At 46.6% G+C, this 27634-nt stretch overlaps 1 protein-coding gene across 26 annotated transcripts in view; it reads right to left on the bottom strand.

The window, feature by feature from the left end:
* The window catches only part of LOC123498573 (PDZ and LIM domain protein Zasp-like), a 113345-nt gene that overhangs the window by 10946 nt on the left and 74765 nt on the right, over window positions 1-27634 (bottom strand). For 5 of the 26 annotated variants that reach the window (XM_045245796.1, XM_045245801.1, XM_045245807.1 and 2 more), the window contains exons 3-17: window positions 25243-25348; window positions 23481-23954; window positions 22030-22089; window positions 20029-20147; window positions 18487-18680; window positions 13471-13603; window positions 10997-11082; window positions 10525-10627; window positions 9922-9976; window positions 8443-8541; window positions 6962-7060; window positions 4881-5000; window positions 3642-3869; window positions 2136-2609; window positions 1646-1820 (exon numbers count right to left, since the gene is read on the bottom strand). In XM_045245796.1, coding sequence (XP_045101731.1) covers window positions 1646-1820; window positions 2136-2609; window positions 3642-3869; window positions 4881-5000; window positions 6962-7060; window positions 8443-8541; window positions 9922-9976; window positions 10525-10627; window positions 10997-11082; window positions 13471-13603; window positions 18487-18680; window positions 20029-20147; window positions 22030-22089; window positions 23481-23954; window positions 25243-25348 — 2525 coding nt within the window. Of the gene's footprint in view, window positions 1-1644; window positions 1821-2135; window positions 2610-3641; window positions 3870-4880; window positions 5001-6961; window positions 7061-8442; window positions 8542-9921; window positions 9977-10524; window positions 10628-10996; window positions 11083-13470; window positions 13604-13800; window positions 13931-18486; window positions 18681-19096; window positions 19321-20028; window positions 20148-22029; window positions 22090-23480; window positions 23955-25242; window positions 25349-27634 lie in introns of all 26 variants that reach the window. The other 21 variants (XM_045245816.1, XM_045245820.1, XM_045245821.1 and 18 more) reach the window with 19 other exon arrangements.

Genomic DNA, 27634 nt, shown 5'->3' with positions numbered 1-27634 from the left:
GAGGAGGAGGAGGAGGAGGAGGAGGAGGAGGAGGAGGAGAAGAAGAAGAAGAAGAGACCGGCTATCCCCCACATCCCCACCACTTCATGCATGCCACACCCTCACACTACGCTCTCTTCATTTTTTTTTTCTTTAACTCAAGCGGTACTCGTACAAGAGACTAATGGAGGTAGGCCAAGGGATGGACTTCCTCGTGTCACTAGAGAGAGAGAGAGAGAGAGAGAGAGAGAGAGAGAGAGAGAGAGAGAGAGAGAGAGAGAGAGAGAGAGTCGGCGTACTTGGCGGCCGTGCAAACGTCTCGGCTAGGGAGGAAAAAAAAAAAAGTCCTCTACTTGATGTCAAAGGTTCGATGCTCCATTTGACGAGGTGGAGTTCTAGGTACGATAGGTAAATATAGGCCACTCTTGTCTGTCTCCTTTACATCCTCACCGGTAATGGTTTTCAGCGCCCGTGCTGCTAATTTACAAAGAATTTTCTACGCTACTTACAGTAATGCTGAGTATTGCTACTTAGACTGTAAAGTTAACGTAAGAAGAGTTTTTTGTCATGAAATCGACTTGCTTAGCGAAGTAGAGTAAGGGGAACGAGAATCCACAAGAAAATACTGATCCCTGCGTACGTTTAAGCTAAAGAAAAAAAAATACGTTATCTTCTGTTGAGCTCTCCATTGTGCGCATTCACGGGAGTACTTAAAACATCACTAATTAAACCTGGAAGTCACGTAGTAGCAAATGATTTGATTTATAACGGGAAAGGGGGACGCGTATCTCTATGAACATAAGCGGAATGTGCCAAGTTTTTATAGTGTTCCTCCGTGTGTTTAGTGGGTCACGAGGTAATGTTAAGGGGGGAGGGGGTCACACGCGACGCCGTCCTTGTCTTGCTAGTAACAGTCCTGAGTAAATACCTGGCCTGCGTCACACGAAGCCTCCGCGTCCACACCATGCATCGTGGCCACTACACCACCACTGACCTAATTAACCTACTCCTCACGCTAACACACTAATGCCCTCTGATACTCATTGTACTTGTTATCACTATGTAATGTCAATAATATCAATATCAATAATAACAATGGTAATAATAATAATAATAATAATAATAATAATAATAATAATAGTAATAATAATAATTGTGATAATAATAATAATAATAATAATAATAATAATAATAATAATAGTGATAATAATAATAATAATAATAATAATAATAATAATAATAATAATAATGGTAATAATGATAATTATAATGATAATAGTAATAATGATAAAACACTTGTAATAGTAATCACAATCATGACAATAATAATGATAATAATAATAATAATAATAATAATAATAATAATATCAATAATAACAATAAGAAGTATAGTAGTAATGATAATGCTAATAACATTTATAAATAAGAATAGTTATGATGCTATCACTAATAATGGCAACAATAATATGATAAATATTTAAATAGTCAAATATAAACAAAACTAGAATATCTCCATTGCCTAACTTAAGAACAAATCATAAGGAGCCGAGGTGAGAGTGCCGCCTGGCGCCTGGGAGGGGCAAGAGTGAGTGGCGAGGTAGGTGTGAAGCACCGACACAAGCACGTCCTCCCACTTCGGCCCCTCACGAACACACTGGTACAGTACCTTTCTTGGGAATGTGCGACCTCACATCCACGCCTCCAGCAGGAGCACCGAATGGTGCCGGCTGGGGCGCAGGGGCCGCCGGAGCCTTGACTGGGGAGAAGGTGGGTGGAGGGGCCGCCATGGGCGCTGCGGGGACCTGGATAGGGGCAGGGGCAGGAGCAGGGATCGGCGCCGGCTGCAACGTTGAGAGAAGACATTAGTCTAAAGCACTGCAAGGCCTGTTTGCCGGGGTGGCCACCCCGCGCCGGACATGGGCGGCGGGGGAGGCCGCCCCTCCTCTATATCACTGGAACCGTGATTGTCGTGCCGCCACACACTAACAAGCACCGTGGCCTTCGTTCCACGGACAGGCAACAAACTAATCAGATATCTAGTAACAAGAAAGAGGGAGGGTTACTCTGTGGGCGGCGAGTGACTGGACGCTGAGCTATGGTGGACTGAGCACTTGGCTCATCCACTATCATGCGCGGGGTAGCATGCGCCACTGTACCTCCTTTTGTGGGGCGGGGATGGGTTGCGGGGCCGTCACCTCAGGCGCCCCTACTGATACCTCTGTTACTGGGACTGATGTCTCCTCAGGTGCTCTTGACGGTTCTGGTTCACTCGCTGGTGCCACGGGTTCTGGAGCCGCCTCAGGCTCGGGCACGACAGACTCTGAGGGTGGCGGAGCTTCCGGTTCCGGAGCAACAACAGTTTCAGGAGCCAAAAGAGGCGCTGCCTCGGCTACTTCAGTTATCTCAGGTTCTGGTTCCACTTGGGGTTCTGGCGCCACTTTAGGTTCTTGTACAGCCTCAGGAGCTGCTAGTTCAAGCTCAGGAGAAGCTGTTCCGTTAACCAATGGTTCAGGTTGTGGCTCTGGTATAGCCTCTGTGGTCTGAGGTTCAGATACTAGATCAGTAGGAGGGGCTTCAGCTTCAGATGGCAGCGCTGGCTCTTCAGAAGAGAGTGGTTCCGGAACTGGGGCCTGCAAGGAGCAGCGGGGAGGTGCTTGGGGGACGGAGCCCGACACAAAACTCTAACAACAATAACAACTACACGTGCACGAGGGAGGGCTGATACATACCTTACAGGGACCCCCCACACACACACTACACTCGCCAACACGTGATGCAACACCTGCCTGGTGTATTTTAGGATGCAACCAAAGCCCATTCGTACAAGTATGACCACATCCACAAACCGCACCTACTGTTGTGTGAAGCAGAGAGGAACAGTGTGTTTGTGGCGCCTTAATGCGAGGCCGTCACGGACATGCTCCGTGAAACTGACGAATTAAAGGTATACTAAATATGGCACACTGACCGTAGCCTTGGCTAGCCTATCCCTCCCACTCTCTCTCTCTCTCTCTCTCTCTCTCTCTCTCTCTCTCTCTCTCTCTCTCTCTCTCTCTCTCTCTCTCTCTCTCTCTCTCTCTCTCTCTCTCTCTCTCTCTCTCTCTCTCTCTCTCTCTCTCTCTCTCTCTCTCTCTCTCTCTCTCTCTCTCTCTCTCTCTCTCTCTCTCTCTCTCTCTCTCTCTCTCTCTCTCTCTCTCTCTCTCTCTCTCTCTCTCTCTCTCTCTCTCGGTATACACAGTAGGGGTCCTAGCCCCATGACATGCACGTCAAGCTTTGCCAGATTTCGTGAGTGGTGTGCAAGGCATGCTGGTGTTCTAATGATCCTCTACCTCAAGGCGTACTATTTTACTGCATGCCTGCCAGCTGAGGGATTGTTGTCTCTGAGGTGGATTTATGTACAAACTGCGTGCCAGCTGAGGGATAGTGGCTTGCAGAGAGGTAGGGGCCGTGGCCTTGCGTGCACAGCGGTAGAGAGGTACGCTCCCCTGGCGGCCACACCCGCTGCAACCTAACTTTAGTGCCATCTCGCGTAACTGCTGGGACTAACCCTTGCCATGCTGACGCTAGTCACGGGGCAGCGGGGCTGTCCAGCAGCGCGGCGGTGATGGGAGGGGCGCACGGACTGTGGCTGACCAGGGGGGTGTACTCATAACCAACTATACCTCGGGCGCAGGCTCCGGTTCGGGCTCTGGCTCTGGCTGAAATATGGGTTCCTGCAGGACCTCGATGGGTGCCGGGGCAATCTCCACCTCTGGCTCAGGGGCCGGGACCGGGGCCGGGACCGGGGCCGGGGCCAGGGCCGGGGCCAGGACAGGGGCCGGAGCCAGGACCGGGGCCTCGGCCTCGGCTGGAGTCATGACTGGCGGGGGTGTGGGTGGGGCCACGACGGGCTGCAAGTGTCAGAGGCGACCCAGTAAGTAGCCTCGCTGAGCCGCCTCCGATGAGGGACTGGAGTCCTCAAGGCACCTTCACTCTGTCCATCACGGGGCACTTGCCGATGCCTGGGGCTGGGGGACAGCACTGGGTGTGTCCGCCTCGCTACCGTACCCTAGACAAGTGTCCCGCGGTGTCGGAGCGGAGCGGTGCCCGGGGCCGTCCAGAACCCTCATTGGCGAACATAACATAGCAGTTTGAGAGCAAAAAATTAAGCAAATAATATATAATGGTGAAAAGTTAGAAATGACGTGTAAAAGAAGGATTAGAGATAGAAAACATTAACATAAAAGGAAAAAAAGCGTTAAATAAACATAAAGGGGAAGCAGAGACTAAGCAGAGGAACATGACCATCCTCCTGATCGGGTTACGTGGCCATTCACAGCCCGGATTGTGTTAACGTGTCACTTATCTAGGCAGTTTCTGTCACTAAGAGGCGAAATGAATTAGAGTCACGCGATGATCTAAGATCTATGAGTAATGCACCAGAAACTACGTAGATAACCTCATTCTGGATGCCGGCCTTGTCCAGTGCCAGAAGAGATTTCAAGCCAAGCTAAACATGCTTGTGCTCCCTCCCTTCTCTTCACGAGACTGTCCCCTCCCGACGCGCAGACAGGCTGAGTCCATGTTCTAGTGAATCTCCACATGCATGCATCCCTGTGTCAGCTGGGCGCCATCAACCCGTGCTGCACGCGCTGCTGCATGCAGGACTTGACCACGAGCAAGCGGCGGAAGTCCACCTAAAACCCACGTCGCTCAGACATGCATGTTGACACCACAGTCATGCCCGCCACAGGCACAGTCCTTCGGGCCGGCACGAAAATAGGGAAGATGCATGATAACATAAATGGGAAGCAGCGAGGGAAAGGAAGGACATGAGTGGAAAGCGAGTGAGGTGTAGCTAGATGACTGACTCCCCAGGCAGCGGCATACAAACAGGCCAGGCAGGCAACGTGACGCAGTACCTCGGGCTCGGCAGGCACTGGTTCAGGTTCAGGGGCCTCCACCTCTACGGGCTGAGGCGGTAGGACGGGCTCGGGCGCAGGGGGTGGTGGGAGTTCTGGTTCAGCCACCACGGGCTCAGGCTGTAAGAGACACGTGAGTGCGGCTGATATCGGAAGGTGTGCGGTGACTTGCTAGTCCTGAGCTGTCTTGATTGACCTCTACCCCACCCACGCCTCTGCCTTACACGGGCCGGGCCGTGATGGGCGGGCCGGGCCAGGGCAGGTCCGCTCAACTACAGGAGGTTGTCACATAAAACATACTTACATGGCTCTTGTCTTACACGATGCCCATGGATGCCACTGGACACCATGGTAAAGGGATATTTTATTATTATTATTATTATTATTATTATTATTATTGTAAATCCACCATAGTATAACAGCAAAACTTACCATTCAGAGTTAAACAAATTAACGTCATGCAATTTGAACGCCTATAATGTGTGTGTGTGTGTGTGTGTGTGTGTGTGTGTGTGTGTGTGTGTGTGTGTGTGTGTGTGTGTGTGTGTGTGTAGGTGTGTGTGCTTGACGAAAAACTGCCTTACCTATCAACGCCTCTCTATTAACAGACGATCATGATAACTTGCGCCTTCCTACACATGCATCCCCTTATATCAGACAAACCTGCTAACTAACCCTGCCATAGAGTAAGACAAAACTACGCATATTTTACAAAGAATTTTGAAGAAGTCGATAATGTTATGTCTCAAAACTTTACATCATATATTCACTTATTCCTTATGCTTGTCTAATTTATATCCTGAAATCTTTCCGTTCACAAAATATATCTAATGTCAGTTACCAATTTCAATATTTCAAGCCGAGTGGTCTCCAAGCGCACGGGTTCGAATCCTGTCCACGGTCCGGATGTAGGTTAGGGTTCCTCACTCGGGGCGACGGTTTCTTAGCGGGTGGGCTTTGAGATAGGAGGTACCCCAAAAAGTATCCCCTTTAGCCCATAAATTCCCGTGAAAAGCCTACATGGTATAAAAAAAGCGCACCAGAATTTAGGATTCGTCCCTCAAACACCTTCTCACCTGTCACGCCCATTAGAACTACGAATAATAGATGCCATATTTCAGCAAATCAACATGGACTATCCTATTTCCTGAAGTCTGTGGCGATACGCATTGTCCATATTCCAATAAATGTGTAGAGAACGTTTGCCGCATCTCATAAAACTCTAGGGAAAACGGGTGCCAGGTTTCACTAAGTCTACGGCGAACTTATCACATTTCACTCAATCTATACGTGCCTTCTAGATCTTTATACCTTGGCTAGAAGATTCATTTAGCTAGTATGTCTTTATTTATTTTTTTGTATATCATGTGGCTCGTCTGTTTGTTATCGAGGTTACATTATTACTATTGTTCCAGCTTTTGATTGTAATTTGACTGTAGTGTGTAATGTGAACAACCTGCGCGTGTGTGTGTGTGTGTGTGTGTGTGTGTGTGTGTGTGTGTGTGTGTGTGTGTGTGCACGTACGATTATAAAAGTTAAGTATAAATTGTTACGTTAGCGAAAAACCAACCCATTAACCTCGGAGAGCGTTAGTGTGGCGTTTAGGTGGTTTGTATACCAAAAGGAACGGCGCATAAACACTTCCACCCACCCACCCACCCACCCACCCACACACACACACACACACACACACACACACACACACACACACACACACACACACACACACACACACTCACTCACTTCCTCTTCATTCTTGACTGACTCACTTCCTCTTCATTCTTGACTGACTATCTCTCTCATCGTCTCTCTTCTTCTATACCTTCCGTTGACTCCTTTCTACTTCTCAAATGGAACCCATCTCTCTCTCTCTCTCTCTCTCTCTCTCTCTCTCTCTCTCTCTCTCTCTCTCTCTCTCTCTCTCTATTCATCCCATATAACAGAAAAAACAAGCTGAAAATAACTCAAGCGGAACACCGAGTAACTACAAAGGCACTCCGGCAAAGTAAGAGGAGGCTGGCTGGAAAACTGGGCGCGTTAGGGGACATGGCTGAGGGGATTGGTGTGTGGGGCGTGTGTACCTTCGGCCGAGCTATCGGGGTGAACTTGGGCATGGGTGCTGGGGCTGGTGCCGGGGCCGAGGGCATCATCCTCATTCCGCCCACTGGACGCTTGTAGGGCTGTCAGGGGAATGGCGATGGGGAAAGTGTGTGTTTTAACTGGTGTATCTCCTCTACTAGTGGCTGAACCTGTGGCTGGTGTGTTTTTGTTAACTGGGTGCAAGACGGGATGTTAATTTTGGGTCATTCGCTAGTTGTTAGTGGTGGAAAAATGTGTCCTTCTTCTGGGAGGTGGTGTGTTGTATTCCTCAGATTTATCAAGTGCTTCTATCTGTGTGCTTTTACTACACTACTACTCTCTAGAACTCTCACTGGGTTTCTGTGAGGGCTGACGGGTATTGTTCTTGTGTTATGTTAAGAATAAAAATACAAAAGATAATAAGGGAAGCTGTAAGAAGTCGTCAGGTCTACACATCCCTGTATAAAACATGCCCTCCCATATCCACCTATCATTACCATCCACAGCTTTGTCTAGTCTTCTTTTAAAGATCCCCAATCACTCAGTGCAATGACCTGATTACTAAACAATATATTCTGATGATTTTCCTTGTTTGTACTTACAGAATTACTACTACTACTACTACTACTACTACTACTACTACTGCTACTGCTGCTGCTGCTGCTACACTCACACTCCTCTGCTGGTGTTAGTGGTGCAAAATAAGCAAATCGTCTGTATATACTAAAAAAAAGTGACATTATTCTACTTCACCATCATCTACTGTCCTTTCCGGCTTGAGTCTCCGTTAGTATTACTGCTTCTATGTGGATCACTGGTAATAGATTTGTTGGGGTTGTTATCATTGCCTTTCTTTGGTGTTTCAATGTTCTTTCTTGCTTCTGTGCTGTTATTACTACTCCTGCTCCTACTTCTGCTACCACTGCTACTACTACTATTATTACTGCTTATTGTCACTGCCTGCTGCTGCGATTTTGTCTACTGCAACAATTGGATTGAGTTTAAGGGGAGGGAGTGAAATGTACATGGTCGTGTACTTAAAAAAGGAAGGAACTTAAGTTTTTTTGAAGGGTAAACTAATGAAATTTTTTAGTGTCTTAGCTGTCTGTTCTCTCTCTCTCTCTCTCTCTCTCTCTCTCTCTCTCTCTCTCTCTCTCTTTCCTCCGATAGTTCCATCAGCACATGTTCATCGTTTCCTCAATTTACACACACACACACACACACACACACACACACACACACACACACACACACACACACACACACACACACACACACACACACACACTATCAACCTTCACAAAACTCCACTTTTTAAGAAACGAAACAAAAAGAAGCCGAAAAAAACTCAGGAGAAACACCAAAGAAGTTACAAATCAAGACACTCCGGCAAGGGTGAGGAGGGGGAGGGGGGGTTGAGGAGGGTTGGGAAATGGGGCATCTTAAGGACATGGTTGCGAGGTTTGGTGTGGGGCGTGTGTACCTTCGGCGGGGCTATCGGGGTGAACTTGGGCATGGGTGCTGGGGCTGGTGCCGGGGCCGAGGGCATCATCCTGATACCGCCTGCAGGAGGCTTGTAGGGCTGTCAGGGAATGGTGAGGGGGAGAGTGTGTATTTTGCATTGTTACGCCTCTACTGTGGATGTACCTGTGGCTGACTGGACGCTACAACCATTACTTGACCTTCATTCCGCTGCTGGGGTTAGTGGTACATATGTCTCGAGTATTAATGCAGCAGAAATCCACCTCTAACAAAGTGATCAGGCTTGTACTTAGCTCATATATAACAAGTGGTTAGTGTATCCTGCATCACTTATTGGATTGGTACATATGATTTGCAGGAACTGTGAGGCTTAAAAGAATCAGGTGAAGGGGAGGTTTTACATTGGTGAATAGAATAACTGATTTTTTCTCTCTTGTCAACGTTATGGTGGATTCCTTTTACCTGCAATACACTACAGAGTTGATAATGATAACTTTAGGGAAAGGTTTAATGCTATCTAAGTGCTCGACATTGCTACCATTTACTTCCTGTGAGAGGTTGAATAATGTTCTATCATGGGGAAAAGGTTAGCATACGAGTACTAGGTTCATTTCTCCCAGGTGCTCGTTGCTTCAGTGCTGGGTGCTACCTCGTTACTTTCTATCCACTAGTGCAATAATGCTACGGTGGAACACAGAGTAATGCTATATGGGGAAGGTTCAGGTGACGGGTTCCCTATATCTAAGTGTTCGTTGGTTCTGATGTGTGTGCTTCAGTGTGTGGTGTGGTGAGGGGCTTGTTGTTGTGGTTACTTAACATCTGGCGGCATATACCGTGCACATTCACTACCCAGCATACCCCGTGCACATTCCGTATACCCGGTAAATCCCGTGCACATTCAAGATCCAGCATATCCCGTGCACACTCAAGATCCAGCATATCCCGTGCACACTCAATACCTAGCATATCCCGTGCACGTGCACCATTCAGGGTTAAGGCTGCTTGCTGTCTCCACCACCACTACTACTACTGCTACCTGTTAATCAAAGGTGGTGGAGAGGACACATATCCACCAGGTGTTACTGCACGGAGTGGCATGACACCTCTCCATTCAGAATCGTAATGCATTTTGTTACCTCATGAATACATTGCACGGCATACAACACCTTCATTCTCAACAACTGTGCGTATTAAAGGTGTTATTACTTCATAGATCACTTACAGCGTAACACAACACACTTCCGTTCCAACTACTCATTCTGCATGATTGCTTAGAGAAGGAGGTTAACTTTGTTGTCAACTTAGATGATATGACATTCTTCTCATTACTACCCTATCCATATTAAAGTGTTACTTTACTGACGCACTTGCCACAGTCCATCTCACAAGACAGTCTGAACTCGTCCCTATATACACGAGAACTGGAAACTCCTGACTGGCCTGTACTCTTATTATAAAGTAAACTTGAGGCAGTACTTACAGCAGCGGCCTTCACCGCGGAGGCAGGCAGGGCTCCCGAAGGTGTAGGGCCGCCTCTGTCAGGGAGAAAGTTATAAGTTTTGTTACTGAAAAGAAATGAAGGTAAAATCAAGTAACTGATTAGATTTCCACGTTGTCAGATGTTACATAAGGTGTTGCAGTGTATCCAGTGTTACTTCCAATACCTTGATCTGACAACGGTAATTTGTCCTTTTATGGTATGAAAATATATATAATGCAATATACACACATCTTCAAAGGCCAATAGGAATTACATGTATGCATTCGGTGATCAATAATTTATCTTTCCTTAGTTAGTGGCGGAAAAAAAATTATTGTTTAACCTCTTCAGTACTGGAACGCATTTTTACTACGAGTTTTAGGTATGATTAGACGATTTTATATACATTAGGAAGGGTCTATAGAGGCCATCACTATTTTAATCTCCCACATAAGTTTCTGAAGCTGTATGAAATCGCCAAAGAGTAAGCAAAATAAATATGAAAACACGTCCTGGTACTGAAGGGGTTAATGGATGTCCAAGCAGACTAACTACTTGATAATGCCGTTTTGTTCCTACAGTAAAGGATAAAATTGAACTCACGGCTTGACGATGACCGGCTCCATGTTGGGTGCGGGCGGGTGGTGGCGGGCGGCCTGCTTGGCGTGCACGTCACAGTACAGCTTCTCGTTGATGTTGTAGTAGCCTGGAACACAAACACGATTAACGCTCGCAGTCACATCTTCCCACAATCGGTCAATCTAGTCTACATTACGGGGCCTTTCTTTTACCTGCACCTCCATCGATGACTGGAAAGCAATGAAGTTTGGTAACTTCCCTGAAATACTTTAGGGACCTAGACACGTGTACGCCTCTAACTGAGTCGTGTTAAGTGTCGCGTTGTGTTGAGCTGGACGAACAGACGGGAAGGGAACTACTATGGGTGGAAGAGGAAGAAAGGAAAGAAGGAAGGAAAAACAAATGAAGGACAGTCATTTACCTAGACTGCGGAAGAAGAAAGGAGGAAAGAAGAAAGAGACAGTAACAGAGAAGAGCGAGGAGGAGTAACACTTACCGACATTCTTGAGGGAGGAGCCGCACGTGGCGCACTTGAAGCAGTCAGCGTGCAGACTCTTATTCTTTACGCGCACGAACACTCCGCTGAAACACACACAGTCGTGCCGTCAGTCAGGTGGTGCGTCTTCTTTCATCCACCTTCACCCTCCCACCCAGTACCCCATGCAACCTTCACCCGCGGATATCAAGCTCGAGTCATCACCCTCCAAGTGCTCGCCGAAAACACGCAGTCACTCTCCTCTGAGTCGCAGTGCTTGCCCAGTTAGCAGTCACCGGCCTGTGAATCACCCACTGAACCTCTTAATCGCTTGACATTGATCACACAAGAGACGCAGTGCTTTCCCAGACTTCGCAACCGTCAGCCTCCGAGATACTCAATACAAGTCTTCAATTAGCCTCTAATCTAAAAAGACGCAACACTCACCGTAATTCACTTAAACCTGTTTGAACACCTTATACCACTGAAGGCTGTGTTGCATTGACTCTTATCCCCACAACTGTCTTTACTAATACCCATTCTTGCCTCCATGTCATGCTGAACTGACACTGAGCACGACAGAACCAGATTTGCAATTCTATTATCTGCCTCATCCGCGATAGCCGTGTTCCTCTCTCCAGATCTTGGTCGTCTGCTTATAGCTGAGACCGGTGAGGTATGTAGGTGCTGAGAAGTCGAATAGTTAAGTAAACTGAAGGCAGCCTCCTGAATTCCTGATATGCGTTGCGCGCGAGGAGCTAACGGATCGAACCAGCCGAATCTAATAAGTTTTCTTTTGATATTGTCCCTCTTGCAGCTTCACCACTCGAGTATCGATTGGACGGCTGACCGCAAGTAGATGTAGTTAAATTACTGTTTTAATGACCCTTAGTCTTGATCGCAACAAAACCGATTCGCTCTTCTTTATTTGAAAAACATATTCTTTATATCAAATAAAGATTTATTGACATGTGAATTAATGATAATCACTGTTCAATGAATGACGTGTGGGACAGTGCCACCGTGTTGGCAGTGAACGTTTCCTGCGTCATTGTTCCCCGGCGTGGACGATGCTCTACTCCAGAAGCTTCAGAAGTGATCCTCTCACCACCAGAAAAGTTTGCTTTTTTTTCCCTCCTTTCATTCCGGCAAGTAGTTCGTGTGTTTTCCTTTCAAAGGTGAAGTTTTCACCATACAATTTATCTCACTAGGCCTTATTGCTAATAAGACTCGCGAGGTGTAATGGGAAAGCGATGGGAAATTATGTGCAAGCTAAAGATTGTCACTCAATGTGGCATATCTGGAAGATATGCACAAGGCCACAGTGATGCCGTCCTGACCGAGGCAACTCAAGAGATCAAGCCGTCTCCTTACTCTGCTATAATCGCTCCCTCTACGCTGACGCATAACCCAGTCTCTAACACTGGGCTGGGCAGCACCTGCGTGACGCCACACATGGTACGGTCACTGGGTTAGGTGAGCGGGATGGGTGGTTGGTGACACGTCCTCATTCAGAAGAACAATGCTTTGTAAAGTAATGACCTTCATTGTATGCAGATCGAAAATAGACACTACGAGAAGTAGCATGCGTAGAGTGACTCAGGCTGCTACGTTCAGAGAAGCTCGAGTGACAGAATCAGACTTTACTGAGGAAGTACTTGGGATGAGCGAAGGTTGAGTCAAGTGGCCACTAAAGGCTGACAGAGTGATTTGCCCTTTGAGTTATTAACTTCTCAAGTAAATAAGATGGACATTGAGAGATAAAATTGACCAAAAATCAAGTCCTTTAACAATGAGAAAACTCTGTATTGGCATTTAACAAGAATTTACATGAATACTTGTGGGAATAATTATATATGGATTAGGTCAGGATATTATTTTAGTGATAATTTAATCGGAAACAATTATATATATATATATATATATATATATATATATATATATATATATATATATATATATATATATATATATATATATATATATATGGTAATTATATTTGGGAATTAACGAAAGGGCAAGTGACAAGAGGAAGTGAGTAAGAGTTGGTGAATTGATTTACCAGGCTGGCAGGGCACGTGTGATAAGGACAGTGACATCCTTGTCGAAGGAGCAAGCGAGTGGTGAGTAAGCAACGCATTGCTCGTCAGCGGTGAAGCATTGCCAGAAGCGACAGAGGGAAGCAGTAGACGAATTAGAGAGTTACCGCGCTGCTACAGGCAGGGAGCAACAGATGCAGAGCTAACGGAAGGATGCTCAACAAAGGAAAAGCCGTTTAGTGCAATCCAAATTTAACAAATTATCGAACATAATCTTTACTTATTAGCAGCATGAGCGAGCTGTCAGACGGTTATGCTACAAAGCCTGGGCTGGAGAGGTGCGGCTGCCACCCCCGATGCCCCTTCCCCCCCTGGGACGGAGCGCCGGGGGCGGGAACACGCCGGGTGCACGTATAGCAGGGCTGCGGGAGGCCAGCACCCCGCACCAGTACTCACGTAATGGGCCGTTCACATTCGGAACACTTGGTGGCTTGTGAGGGGCTAGGCTCTCCCGGGGCCCGCACCTTGGTCTCCGGGGCACGCACGCTGCGGAAGCCTGTAGCGGGCCCGGCGCTACCCGCGGGGCTGTCTGTGCCCGGGATAAAGGAACCCATTACTACCCACTACCGAGAGCAACACAAGCCTCGCTCCCGCCGCCCACATCCCTCCAACCAACACACAGTTAGGAGGTGTTACTGGCGGCCGTCAGCGGCATCTGGTGAGTGGAGTTAGTGGTAGGGCGAGGCGACGGGGGCAGGCGCCCTTCTGTTACCGAGTCATACTTACACTATCAGTCTACCACACTCTGAACAAATGTTTTCGCCGGGCTTCAGCTGCGTCTTGGTGGTGGTCGCATTGGCTGCGGCGGCCGCTGGAAAGGGCTGAGCCACAGAAGGGGAAGAGGGGGAGGGGACCGCTGTTGGGAACACAGTCACACGAGCACCAGGTCAAGACGAGGCCGGGAAGGTGTGGCCAAGCTACTATATACAACAGCCACAGGCGTGGTGGGAGTGAAGGATTTGAGGGGACTTTGTACAGAAACAAGTGACAGGGTTACGGGAATCAACAGCCAAGGGGATTAGTTTGTATATTGTCAGTATAACGTCATGATATGAGACAAAAGGGATCCTGAAAGAGAACTATTAGTCATGTTGTGTGAGATGGCTATCTACAATCGTCAGTGTTTTCTGACCTAGTTGGTGGCCTCAGACTATCACTGGCCATGCTTAGCTATCCTGCCGCTACGCCCATCCAGTGTGAAGCATCCTATTCTCTATAATGCCCTGGCTAGGGGGAGTTGGTTACTACCGCCTTGCAGAGCCCATGCAGGACACACGGCAACGTGCGCCGTGCTCTCACCACCGCTGCAAGAAAGCTTTATTCTATTGAAACACTGAAAGGTGTCAGTTGGAGAAGAATGGCTTTTGTTGGTGGTGTGAGGCAGACACCGCGTGTGTCCTGCGTGGGCGACCTGCTGAACTAAGGGGCGTCCTTCTGTGCCAGCCACCCGCTGCGTCACCGCTGTAGCGGCTGTGGCGGGGCTACGTGGTGCTACGCTGCTCCTACCCTATACACAAGAGATATACGTGAAATGAGCAGGATTAGGTAGAATGTAAACATAAAATGCATAAAATAAGAAATAATCAAATGTCAGGAAAGAACTTCATGAAGTGCAGACACATGTTCACCAGCAAATACAGCATTACAGAACAGTACACCATACCAAGCCACATGCAAGCAGCAGTACCAGCAGCACCCCGTGCACCACCACCCCATGCAGCACACTTGCACACAGCACACCGGGCGGCGCCTACCACACCCACAAACTTCAACATGGCGGACGGACGTACACGTGACTTACTTACAGGCACGGCTACGACCACGTCCTCGGCCTGTTACTGACACACTAACTGTCGAGTGGCACCACCAGGAGAACCAAGGAACCACGGTCACAACTAACAATTCCTACTCAACCTTGTGTGTGTGTGTGTGTGTATATATATATATATATATATATATATATATATATATATATATATATATATATATATATATATATATATATATATATATATATATATATACACACACACACACATACATACATACAAGTTAACTGGTGTAAGACTAATGCTTGAGCTTTACACATGGCGAAGGAATAAATATTTTTATTGCACAGAGGTGACGCCATTAGGTGACTGTTTCCATGATGAAATGAAATTTACGGTGTTTAATTTGCGTGACGGGCGTCATGGTGAGTCACTCGACACGTGAAGGAAGCACAGTGATCCTACACTCAGCTGTGTTGTGGGGATCGAGCCCCGCAACACGCACCCCAGAGCTGCTGAGCTCATCGGTGGTGTTTTACATTCGAGATTGAACATTATGAAGGTGGTGTGGTGAGAGCCCTGGGCGCCCTCGGGAGGCGTGGCGCCGCTGTGTGGCCCCTGCTCGGCGATAGGAGGTAATAAGGCTACCAGGCTCCCCGCTACTCTATAGGCTGAGATGCGCTAAGGTGGCTCTACCATTCATCGTGCACTACACAACGCTAGTCTCCATGTTAACACTTCCATGGAACATACGTAATGGTCTCAGACAGTTCATAAATCACTTCCATATTAATTAACTCACAGTAGTAAATGATTTAAAGCAAGAAAATATAAAGCACATTATATTATCTGTTATTGTCATTATTGTTTTATTAACATATTTTCAGTAAGCTATTTATTCCATCAAACAGAGTATTGTATCAACCTGGGAGAACAGCGACTCTTACCTTGCAAACACCGCTTGTCCGGGACCCGAGGCTCACCCACCCACCCCTCCCTCTCTCCACTCCTCCGACCGTAAAGCCACTTTGAGGGGTCAGACGGTGATTAACAAAGGGCAACAACTGTCATGGGTGTAATCATAATGAACCAGGATAGCATTTACTGTATATACATATAAGGTGTATACTTAGTGCATTTGCCGGAAAGGGTAACATTGTTTTCACAACTTATGTACACAAGTCATTGGTTCTTGGTCCTTAGGTCAGAGGTTTTATGTTTTGTGTTTTCTTTTTTATCTTTTTTAACATTTGTTAAGGAACTGTCACATGAGTGTAACTTACAGGACAAAGACCCGCATTCAGAAACGCTTTGCTTTCTCACCACGACTATTTTCTAAGATCACAGACATGATTAACTGAGTTCTCGAGAGTGTTTCTCCTGTTCACAATTTATAATTTTTTAATGTCACTAGAACCGTAAAAAAGAAAGTCCATAGTAACCCGAATGATTTCAACTGGAGTCCTCTTTTGAAATAGTGGTGGTGAGGCACAAAAGCGTCACAAAACATAGATCTTTCACCCAACACAGTAGAGGACAACGACGTCACTCCCTCAGGAAACACACGCGTGACAGCACCACTGATATTCACCGCCTAGTTATATCTTCTGGGAGACGGACATTAAGGGAACTTTTATTCTCTCTTTTCAGTCCGGGGTGGAGGAGAGGTTAAGTGGCTAATTGGTACATGAGAGCCCGAGCCAAGGAGGGGAGCACAGGTGAGTCCACAAGAGTGTATTGTATCGTAATGGTTATTCATCAAGGTGACAAGATGCGTCCAGTTTATCATAACAAGCATTCATCATTCGTAGGTGTAGTCATTCGCGTAGTATGGATATTGTATAGTCACGGTCAAAGTCTGTTAACATGCCACACTCCTTGTCTTTGCGTTGAGGGTTTGATCGTCCATCTTGAGTCCTCGGACCTACTGACGATTCCCTTACAACATCTGACAACTGACAGACTCGAAACATCTTGGAGGACTCAAGATTTATGGCAAACACAAAACACAATGGAGGTGAGTGTGGCAGGTTGCTCATCCTTGACTGTAGTACCATCCTTCAGTCCATGCATGCACGTACCAAGAGTGACCGTGCACGTACTCCCGAACCTTTAGTTGTACGTTGTTGTGGTTGTGATGAGTTATGTGTACCAGCATCAGTCAATCATTCAATTCATCAATCAGAATGTGTCGTGCGGCAGTCTTGTCGTATGAATTAATCATGAGGAGATTTAGAAAAGAAAATGAACAAAAAAATCAATATCATTCATGCTTATCGAGCCATCATTCATAGTTATTGTGTGTACCGGATGCGTGGTGAGGAATGACTACCAAAGTGGTGTTTGGAATGCAAGTGAGGCAATTTTGCGTTAGTGTTGAGAGAGAACAATCGATCAGTGTGTGTCTCATTGGTCCTTCTGCTCCTCTCCTCGCCTCGCACAAAGCCATTGCTGTACAGTCTTTGTAATCACGTGGAATAAGAAAAAACTGCTTCATTACAACACGTGTCGCAGAATTAAGAACAAGAAATCCCAATGTATACTGGGACAGCAGCCAGTGACAGTCATTAAGAGCGAACAGCTTGAATTGTGAAGCAGTTTTTCCTTTATATCTTGAGCACAGGGCATGTTGCCAAAACCCAAATACAAAGTGAACTTAAAAAAAGGATAAAAAAATAATGTGAAAAAATGTCTACCAAATAGTAAGCCAAATACTTTAAATGATGGATCATGTTTGAGTGTGAGACAGAGATAGAGGCAGAGAGATGTACGTAGAGAAGTGCGTTAGTCGTGATGGCCCAGAGCAACCAGGCTGGAAGTGAGTGAGAGAACAATACGTGACAGTAATCATGATGACGATTTGTGTTAGGCTGTGGTTACACATGCAGCTCAAGTTACAGTGAAGATAAGTGTCGGTGTGATGAGGTTAGTCGTGGCTCTACGTTGTGCCCTGACCGCTGTGCACACCTAGACTCGTGTGTGTGTGTGTGTGTGTGTGTGTGTGTGTGTGTGTGTGTGTGTGTGTGTGTGTGTGTGTGTGTGTGCGTGCGTGCGTGCGTGCGTCTGTGTGTGTGTGTGTGTGTGTGTGTGTGTGTGTGTGTGTGTGTGTGTGTGTGTGTGTGTGTGTGTGTGTGTGTGTTTCACTGTTTGATCTGCTGCAGTCTCTGACGAGACAGCCAGACGTTACCCTACGGAACGAGCTCAGAGCTCATTATTTCCGATCTTCGGATAGGCCTGAGACCAGGCACACACCACACACCGGGACAACAAGGTCACAACTCCTCGATTTTGTGTGTGTGTGTGTGTGTATGTGTAAGTATGCTTGTTTGAATATACCTGTAGTCACTAAAGGGTGTACTCCTACCGCCCCTCCTCCGTCTCTAAACACCCCCCCCCAATTGATATATATATACTTATTACGTACATGTGTGTGTGTGTGTGTGTGTGTGTGTGTGTGTGTGTGTGTGTGTGTGTGTGTGTGTGTGTGTGTGTGTGTGTATGCGTGTGTGTGTGTTTATGTGTTTATGCTAGTACGGGTTCGTGTGAGGGAAGGTGCCTATTGTCCCCTTGTCCTCCCGCCCTCCTGTGCCTCCCTGTGGTGTTCCTACAGCTGAGGTGGCTTCCCGCGCCCCGGGGCACTTACCGTAGTCGTCTTCCGTGAGTGATTGCTGGAGGATCTTGAAGGAGTACCCTTGAGCAACATCCTTTTCAGGGCTTGCGTAGCTGGTAACCTCACCTTCAGGCTCCTTGACAGGGTTACTGTCCATCTCCTGCACCATGCGAAGCACGTCAGAAGTCTTGCCGTCGTAAGCGCGTTCGTTCTTCATGAAGTTGACTCTACTCGTACATGGCGTCGTCATTGGTGGTGGTGGTGCAAGTGAGGTTGTTGTTGTTGTTGTTGTTGTTGTGGTGGTGGTGGTGGTGATGGTGGTGGTTGAGGTGGTGGTGGTAGTGGTGGAGCAGGCACGATGGGGAAAGAGGGAAGGGACAAATCAAGAAAATCATGCAGTCAAAAAAATGTTTGGCCGGTGCACTAACAAAACACACGCACACACAGTCACACCCTGCCGAAATGACAGCTCCCTCAAGCCCGGAAGCGTGGAGCAGCACCCTGCGGTGGCGTTGCCTGTGGATTTAGAAAAAATGGGGAGTGTGGGAGCATGCAGGACACACCGGCACCGCCAGAGAAAACCACGAAAGTGAGTAGTGTTTGTACACGGGGGACGGCGGTGGTCACCTGGCTGGGACGGGGCCGGAGCCGGGGCAGGGGCAGGGCAGGGCCGCGGCCGGGACAGGGGCCTGCCGGGCCGCCGATGGCTTCGGTCGTGGAAACTCGGGAGGAGGCTCAACCTCCTTGTTGAAGGGGAGGAAGGCGGGTTGTCGAGGCTTCTTCTCGTCAAGGTCTCCATGGATAAGTTTGTACGTGGGAGACTCTGTTTGGAGCTTTGTCTCCTTCGCGTACTTCTTGAAGTTGATGCTGTACTCGCGACACACACACACACACACGCACAGACAGACAGACGCACAAACACACGTGAAGGGGACCAGCACATTAGATAAATTATCGTGAACACATCTTAGCTAACAAATACCTAGCATGAACATTTTCCTCCTTACTGGCTGAAATTCTGCTATTTCCTCAGTAACAAAAGAAACCAAGCCTTATGATAATAATGATAATGATAATGATAATAATAACGATAATAATACTGATAATAATAATAGCAATAAAAGTGATAATAATAGTAATAGTAATAATAATAATAATAATAATAATAATAAAAATAATAATAATGATAATAATTGACATTATTATCATTATAATTGCAGCAGCAACTAAAGCAAATAAAAAATCCTTGTAGATATTAGAAAGCGTTTACACGTTAAGTATCAAGATGTACAGGCGAAATCTACGCAAGCTTAAGGTAACAAGTCCCCTTCATGGCCTTCCCATTATTCTCCAATCTCCTTCACTTCTTATCTCCATTGCCACCTTTACTTCCCCGTCTCCTCTCCTTCATCATCTTCCATTTACTTGACTCCATACCCACCCTCTTATCACATCATTTACCATGCATCTTTCCTCCTCCTCACATCCTACCCTCCATTCCCTCATTCCATTCCTTCTCTCATCCCCTCGCCTTTCGTTATCCTTCCTCTCTATAACCTTCCCTGCCGTGCTTACCCGAGGCATCCCTTCCCCAGCACCTCGGCTTGGGCAGACAGGGTCTCGGCGATGTTGTCTTCGCTGTAAAGTTGCAGGGGCGTGTTGTACTGGGCGTTCACGATCTGCTGTCCATTCACCTGCAGGAGGGCGAAGCGTTAGTAGTGGATGGGGGGTGGGCGTCAGGGAAGGTGAGGAAGATGGGCGAGACGTGGAGGGATTTGAAAGACAGTGAGGATGAGAAGGATTGAGAGAAAGGAAGTAGAGGTGCGGTGAGAGAAGAAAAGATTGAGACTAAAGGGAAGGACGTAGTGATAAAAGTAAACAGACAGGGAAAATAAATATGAATCAATGGAAGAATTGTTAGAGATAGAGAAGGAATGGAAAACAGAGAGACTGAAAAAAATATTGCTACAAGAGAAGAGAGGGAAGAGGAACGTAGTGTGGGAGAAAAAGATGATGATAAAAAAAAAAAAACATCAAGAGAAAAAATATTTTACAAAGAGAAGATTGTTCGAACCTTTAGTGTACATCTTTAACTTTGTGCTTTAATTATCTATCATGTTTAAAACACCAACTTTAAGGATGAAATTACTTTTGCATTTTATTTTACAAGTGGTCATTTAAATCCAATGCAACAAATTCCTTGCATTTCTAAATACACTACAATTTATTACATCATGTTATCTTATCAACGAGCAACTGGGGTCAAATGAAGTGGCTGAGGCTTCGTGGGAGATTCAATACAATGCACATCAGTTCAATGACACGTAAAGGTCAAGGGAGGAGAGGTCAGTGGAGTCCTTGTGAGTGAGGAAACTTGACCTGAATATGACCTCAGCCGCTCCTTAATCCAGTGTGCGTTAGAGCAGCCTTACGGTAACTAGTGGCACAGCGCGGCATGACATAATCGCCTACTTGTGCTGCCATACTCACCATGCAGGGTTAAGAAAGTACCATCAAGTGTAGCGCCGCTAACAATTTACTGACGCCAACAACATTACTAACAACCTTAATGGCAGTACCAGCAACTTACTTCAGTTTAGTGCCGCCATAAGTACTAGCAGTGCCAATGTAGTTCCATCATACCCATCAACAATAAGACTACCAACATTAGTGCCACCAACATCAATCCACACTACCAGTTTAGTATACGTGTTATTGTCGTTATTTGACACAAAAAGATGCATCTGGAAGCTCGTTAAATGTATCAGTACAGTACACACTAAATAATTTACCCAACCAACTTTTTTTTCGGATCCCCAGTGTTAAATGTCAGATAGAGGACGCCAATTATCAAAAGCACAGGTGTTTCCGATGACGTAGCGCCCGACAACCTCTTTCAGGATGTATAGGAAGTGGGGAGACGAGGCCAGGGTGTGCCACAAGACAGATTCCACGACCGACAAACCTTTTCCGGTCTAAATTTAAAGTTATTCACCGGCCTAATTCACCTGACGCTCCTTTCACCCCCGATGAGGTTGTTGGGCGCCACCCGGTCAGACCTGCACCATGAAGTGTTAGTGTTTAGTGTTAAGTGTTAAGGTTTAGTGTTTCAGTGTCTCCATGCGGTGGTCAGACTTCAGCCACAATAGTTGAGTCGGACAAGAGGAGAACATGCGGTGAATCTGTAAATACGAGTAACTTCTTCTTGCAGTCCATGATCTTGTGTAGTGACAGCCTGGGTTTGTTTGTCAGTCGACGGCTGCGGTGGTTGGGATTGGGTGGGAGGAGGTGCACACACACACACACACACACACACACACACACACACACACACAGACAGACATACACATACACACATTGACACACAGGAAGGAGGAAGGAATAAGTGAAAGGACAAACATACAGAACAAGGCGAGTTTCCCAAAGCAGGCAGAACAGATGGAAAAGCGCGAATCAAGTGAAAATAAAGCGAGAACCAAAGCCAGGAATGAGAAACACATCCACAGCCCCCTCCCCACAAACACACACACACACACACACACACACACACATACACACACATGCACACACTGTCACCTTCACCTCAGCAAACGGACGCGCCTTCACGTTGTGTTTGACGCCTACCGGAGCAACATGCTGAAACAGGATGCCATTATGCAACCTCCATACCTGCGAGGACACTGAGGGGAGGTGGAGGAGATGCACGAGGGGAGAATGCAATGAGAGAGGCAGGCTGTGCGAGGGGTTCGAGAGGGAGAGTAGGGTGGGAGGTGATGTGTGAAATGGGGAGGGACCAGAGAGTGCAGGTGGTGGGCGTAGGGCGTGTCAAAGCGTAGGGGAGGGAGAGAGAGAGAGAGAGAGAGAGAGAGAGAGAGAGAGAGAGAGAGAGAGAGAGAGAGAGAGAGAGAGAGAGAGAGAGAGAGAGAGAGCATATTCTGAAACACTTATACACCACACATCAACTACTTTGAAAGGACCATATAGTTAGATTTACACGGTTTTTTTTTTTTATGGTTCTAGTGATAGATTAACATGATTTCTACATTGCCAACAGGAGAAGCACTGTTGAGATGCCAGCTAATCATCTCAGTGGCCTTTGAAAATTGTCGTGGTGGGAGAGCAAAGCGTTTCTGAATACGGTTAAGAGGGAGAATGAAAGAGGGGAATGACTAAGACTAAGGCACAGTGTATATGGAAGGGCATGAGTGAATCAACACCCGGAATAAAATAAAGACAAAAAAAACATAGGTAAAAGCCTCCACCAGAAGCATTTTATGTCTGAGATGAAGCCCAAAGACAGGTAAACTCAGGTGATTTTTGGCAGATAACTGACCACCGTGTTGACTGATGACTCTTTGGACTTCATCTGTTCCAATCTGCTGTAGAGATTGAACCAGACGAGTACTTTAAAAGGAATTAACTGTACAATTATGGACTTTTATAGATGAGAAAGGAAGATAAATGATGAGAATGATGTTGTTGAAGATTGTCATTTACACCATTCTTTTTACCTTTGTTTTGTTTTTATACATTATATTACAGTCGTCCCCTGCAATCTGATGGTAATTTTCTGTCGGTATTCAAGTGTGTAAGCGTCTTTGTGTTGAGGATGAACGTGAGTGTATCCCGAAAAGGTGTCGCCGCGGGGACCGACAGCCGCGAAGGCAATGCTGCTGGAAGGAGTCTGAAGAAAAGCGCCCAAGCATAGGTGTGTGTGTGTGTGTGTGTGTGTGTGTGTGTGTGTGTGTGTGTGTGTGTGTGTGTGTGTGTGTGTGTGTGTGTGTGTGGCCGGAAGAAATACCGGAAAGAATTGCCAGAAAAGCGCCCAAGCATTGTGTGTGTGTGTGTGTGTGTGTGTGTGTGTGTGTGTGTGTGTGTGTGTGTGTGTGTGTGTGTGTGTGTGTGTGTGTGATAATGTTGGGCGCGTGTGCCCGGAAACAAGAGTGTCTACCGCTACTCCAGCACTAGCCAAGCTCCCTGCTAGCAGGAGACGGCGACTTAAGTCAGTGTCCAAAGCGTCATCTTACTTCGTTATTCCTGCGCGTGAGGGCGTCGTGATCGGCCTCGGAACTACTGGAGGAGGCGTTGCTGGCTAGGGAGTACTTTCGCTGGTGGCCTGGACCGCTGCCGTGTGTGAAGGAGGCGCTGAAGAGGTTTTCTGTGCTACTACTGGACTTTGGGCTGACGCCGCGCGCCGTCTGGTGGACATTGATTGTGTTTACATTTTCTTTATCGAGCGTCATCTTGAGGAAGTTCTTGGCGTTCTCTTTGTTTAGGGAAATGGTTGGAGAGGTGCTGGTGAGGAAACCACTGGGGCTAGTGCTACCTGAGGTGCTCCTGGAGGAGGCGCCGCTGAGGGACGCCCCAGCCACCTCCTCTGAACTGTTAGAGAGGGGACTTCTGATGATGTTGGAGCCTGGTGTGTAGGTGGGCTGGGACCCCGTGAAGCCGGGGAAGGGGCGCGCCACCACGTTGTGGTTGGAGCCGATGTGACGCACGGGCTGTGGCGGGGAAGGGAAAACACAAAGGGTTAGTATGGACACACACCAACACGCGGCCCTCGGCAACGCCTACACTCACACCCACCTCCACCACCACAACACTGAGGAGTTAGTGGAATGTTGGGGTGGTGGTGTGGGCGCAGTGCGCCTCGCTGAGGGGTTTGGTTAAGAGCGAGGGCGCCATGAGACTGCATGGCCACTGCATGTTAAAGGCTGGTCTCCTACACCACTACTTCAAAGGTTATCACACAGCTGTCTAGTATAACACACTATTAGGTGAACCACTACAGTGACGAGAGGAGAGCCGTGATGTATGAACACACGTTTACACAGCTGTTGCAAAGCTGAGGGACGGGAGTGTGGCGGCGCAACACAAACCCAAAATCAACACACCACACGTCAAACAGCGACCGCCACACTGCCCGCAATTAAAAAAAATATACATATATAAAACAAAAAAAAAGCATCAAACTATATGTATTTTCAGAAGACTATGAAGCAACACTTACATGCTGAATGAGGAGAGGAGTAAAAGTATATATAACCATGAGGGGAGGGCATGCAAGGGCGTTAAGGCGCAGGAATATACGCCGGAGAGTTGCACCACACATGTCTGCCGCGGTGGTGAGCGGGGAGGAGTGGCTGGGAGGGGCCAGACACCAGCGAGGCGCCAGGATCCTGTGTGTCACGGCGTCACGGCACCGCATCAGGTCCTCCACAGCCTTTACCTTCACCGCCACCTCTGCTTCTCTTCCCAGGCGGTGTAATGGCTTCATATCTGTTCTCCATTCAGTCGCCACGTATTTCTGCTTTATAGTCTTTAGAAGTTTGTCGCGCACCTTTGTCTTAACCTTAGATTTCCTCTGGTAGACTTACACTGCTGGAATCTTTAGGTATATATCGCATAGCATGTATAGGAACGAGCCTCTGTTATGTTTTCTGGGGAGACGAACATGATTGGTGATAAAGGTTGTGTCGGCTGCCTGTCTCTTGTTCATCGCTGGGAACAATGAGACATCCTTCGTCGTTTGAACCTTGGCCTGCACGTGATTTCTTTTCTCTTCCGGAGCATTACGTGATGCGGCTTACGAACATGAACACCTTGCAGAATAATAATAATGATAATAATAATGATACAACGTACAGTGTCAGTCTGCATGTAAATGCTTTGTGTGTATTACATTTACAACCTGTAAGAAATGTATGGATTAGCCTGTCGCTTGGAATGATGTTAGAGAGAGAGAGAGAGAGAGAGAGAGAGAGAGAGAGAGAGAGAGACCTGCCTCACCTTCTTGTTGGCAGCAAGAGAAGTGTTAGTGGCTACCGGTACGCCCTCTGGAGTCGTCTTTACTTGGGCCAAAGGCGTCACCTGTGGCCGCCACACCTGGGAACCCCTGCAATAACAACAGTCTTGTCAATGATAATAATGATAATAATAATAATAATAATAATAATAATAATAATAATGATAAAAATAATAATATTGGATCACGTACAAATAATTCAGAAGAGCTATTTTGGGATGACTTCAAAGCAGATGAGGTTAACTTAGGTATAACTTAATTGAATATAATCGAACTTAGCATAACATAAATACTACTACTACTACTACTACTACTACTACTACTACTACTACTACTACTACTACTACTACTACTACTACCACTACCACTACCACCGACAAAATTTCTCATCAAAGACTCACTAACTAGGTAATTAACTGCAAGACATCACTCCTGTCACTCTCTCCCATCACACCAACTGCTCCATGTCACGTGATGATGACGGGGGGAGCTTTCTCTTTGCTATAATCATTGAAGCATCTAAGAATAATGAGTGTCTCGTGCGTTTTTTTTTTTTTTTTTTTTTTTTTTTTTTTTGTGTGTGTTGTGTGTGTGTGTGTGTGTGTGTGTGTTTTCCTGTTCCACTTTTTCCACGTTTTTTTTTTTTTCCTTTTTATCATCCGTTTAGTTTTCTTGCGTGTTATTTTTGTCGTTTTCTTGTTCTCTCTCTCTCTCTCTCTCTCTCTCTCTCTCTCTCTCTCTCTCTCTCTCTCTCTCTCTCTCTCTCTCTCTCTCTCTCTCTCTCTCTCTCTCTCTCTCTCATTGCTTCATTTCCACTGTTGTGTCATTCCCTTATCGCTGACGCTGTCCCTGTTTCGTTTCGCTCCTTCACCTACGACGCATGTAGAGGAGGAAGAGGAGGAGGAGAAGGAGGAGGAGGAGGAGGGGACTATAACCTAGGGGGGGTGATCTACTGTTGAAGGGGTGAAGGATGTGTCAGGGTGATAGGGTGTAGGGGTGACTGTTTGTGATTAATGTGAGTGTTTATAGTGGTAGAGTGAGAGTTGCCGAGGTGAAAGGAGGTGAGGAGAGAGTGAGAGTGAGAGTGAGAGGGGTGAGGCTGAGTGAGTGAGTGGGTGAGTGAGTGAAGGTTAGAAAATAGCGTTATTGGTGGTCGTAAGGGGATACTCTCTCTCTCTCTCTCTCTCTCTCTCTCTCTCTCTCTCTCTCTCTCTCTCTCTCTCTCTCTGACGCAACACAACCCGGTAACAAAGTGCTGGGGATCGTGTGGAGAGGAATTTCCTGAGCTCCTGCATATGGAACACTCCCTTATGGCTCTCACTGTGGAGGAGGAGGAGGAGGAGGAGGAGGAGGAGGAGCAATCTTTCCTTCTAATTCTTCACATTTTATTTAACAACACCCACACCCACACTCCACCCCACACCCACATCACTCTCTCTCTCTCTCTCTCTCTCTCTCTCTCTCTCTCTCTCTCTCTCTCTCTCTCTCTCTCTCTCTCTCTCTCTCTCTCTCTCTCTCTCTCTCTCTAGACAAAACAACGGGATAAAGTTAACGTGAAAATTCCTCAGCAATGCATTACAAACCCAATGAACTGCTTGAGTTTACCACCAACCCTTCCACGAGATAAGAGGAGCTTTGATGCTTTCCTTAATTCTATCCAACCCCTTAACATCTTTAGTACCAGGACGGGTTTCCATATTCATTCTGCTTACAGTTTGGTGATTTTATACAGCTTCAGAAACTCATTTGGGGGGATTGAAATAGTGAGGACTGTGGCCATTATTCTTCTGACCTCCATAGATCCTTCCTAATGTCAATAAAATGGTCTAATCGTACACAAATCTCTAGGTAAAAATGTGTCCCAGTTTTGAAGGAGTTAAAATTAGTGAAGACTCTGGACAATGAATCTTCTGACCTCCATAGACCCTTCCTAATGTCAATAAAATGGTCTAATCGTACAGAAATCTCAAGCTAAAAGTGTGTCCAAGTTCTGAAAGGGTTAAGGAATGACGATTACTGAAAACCACACTCGTCAACTGTAACAGATAGATAATGTCAGCGGTACACGGCGCAATTTTCAGATATAGTGTCTAGTATGTAAAATAAATCAAGGCCTATATCCTGAAACACTTCTCCGCCTCACCTCCACTATTTTCAAAGTGCTCTTATTAAAGTGACACGAATTTTTAAGGGAGTTTCTGTAATTCTAGTGTCATGTTAACAAGGTTTCTGCATTGCCAACAGGACAAATTATAAATGCACCTTTATAACTCGGCTAATTGTCTCTGTAGGCCTTAAATGGTCGTGGTGAGAGAGGGAAGTGTTTCTGAATATGGCATAAAGGACGATGCGAAAGTAAAGGGTGTTCAGATTATA

This window comes from Portunus trituberculatus, chromosome 48, assembly GCF_017591435.1.
Source record: "Portunus trituberculatus isolate SZX2019 chromosome 48, ASM1759143v1, whole genome shotgun sequence".
Taxonomy (NCBI): Eukaryota; Metazoa; Arthropoda; class Malacostraca; order Decapoda; family Portunidae; genus Portunus; species Portunus trituberculatus.
Note: the sequence above shows the minus strand (reverse complement) of the source record. Positions and strands in the feature narration are given on the sequence as shown.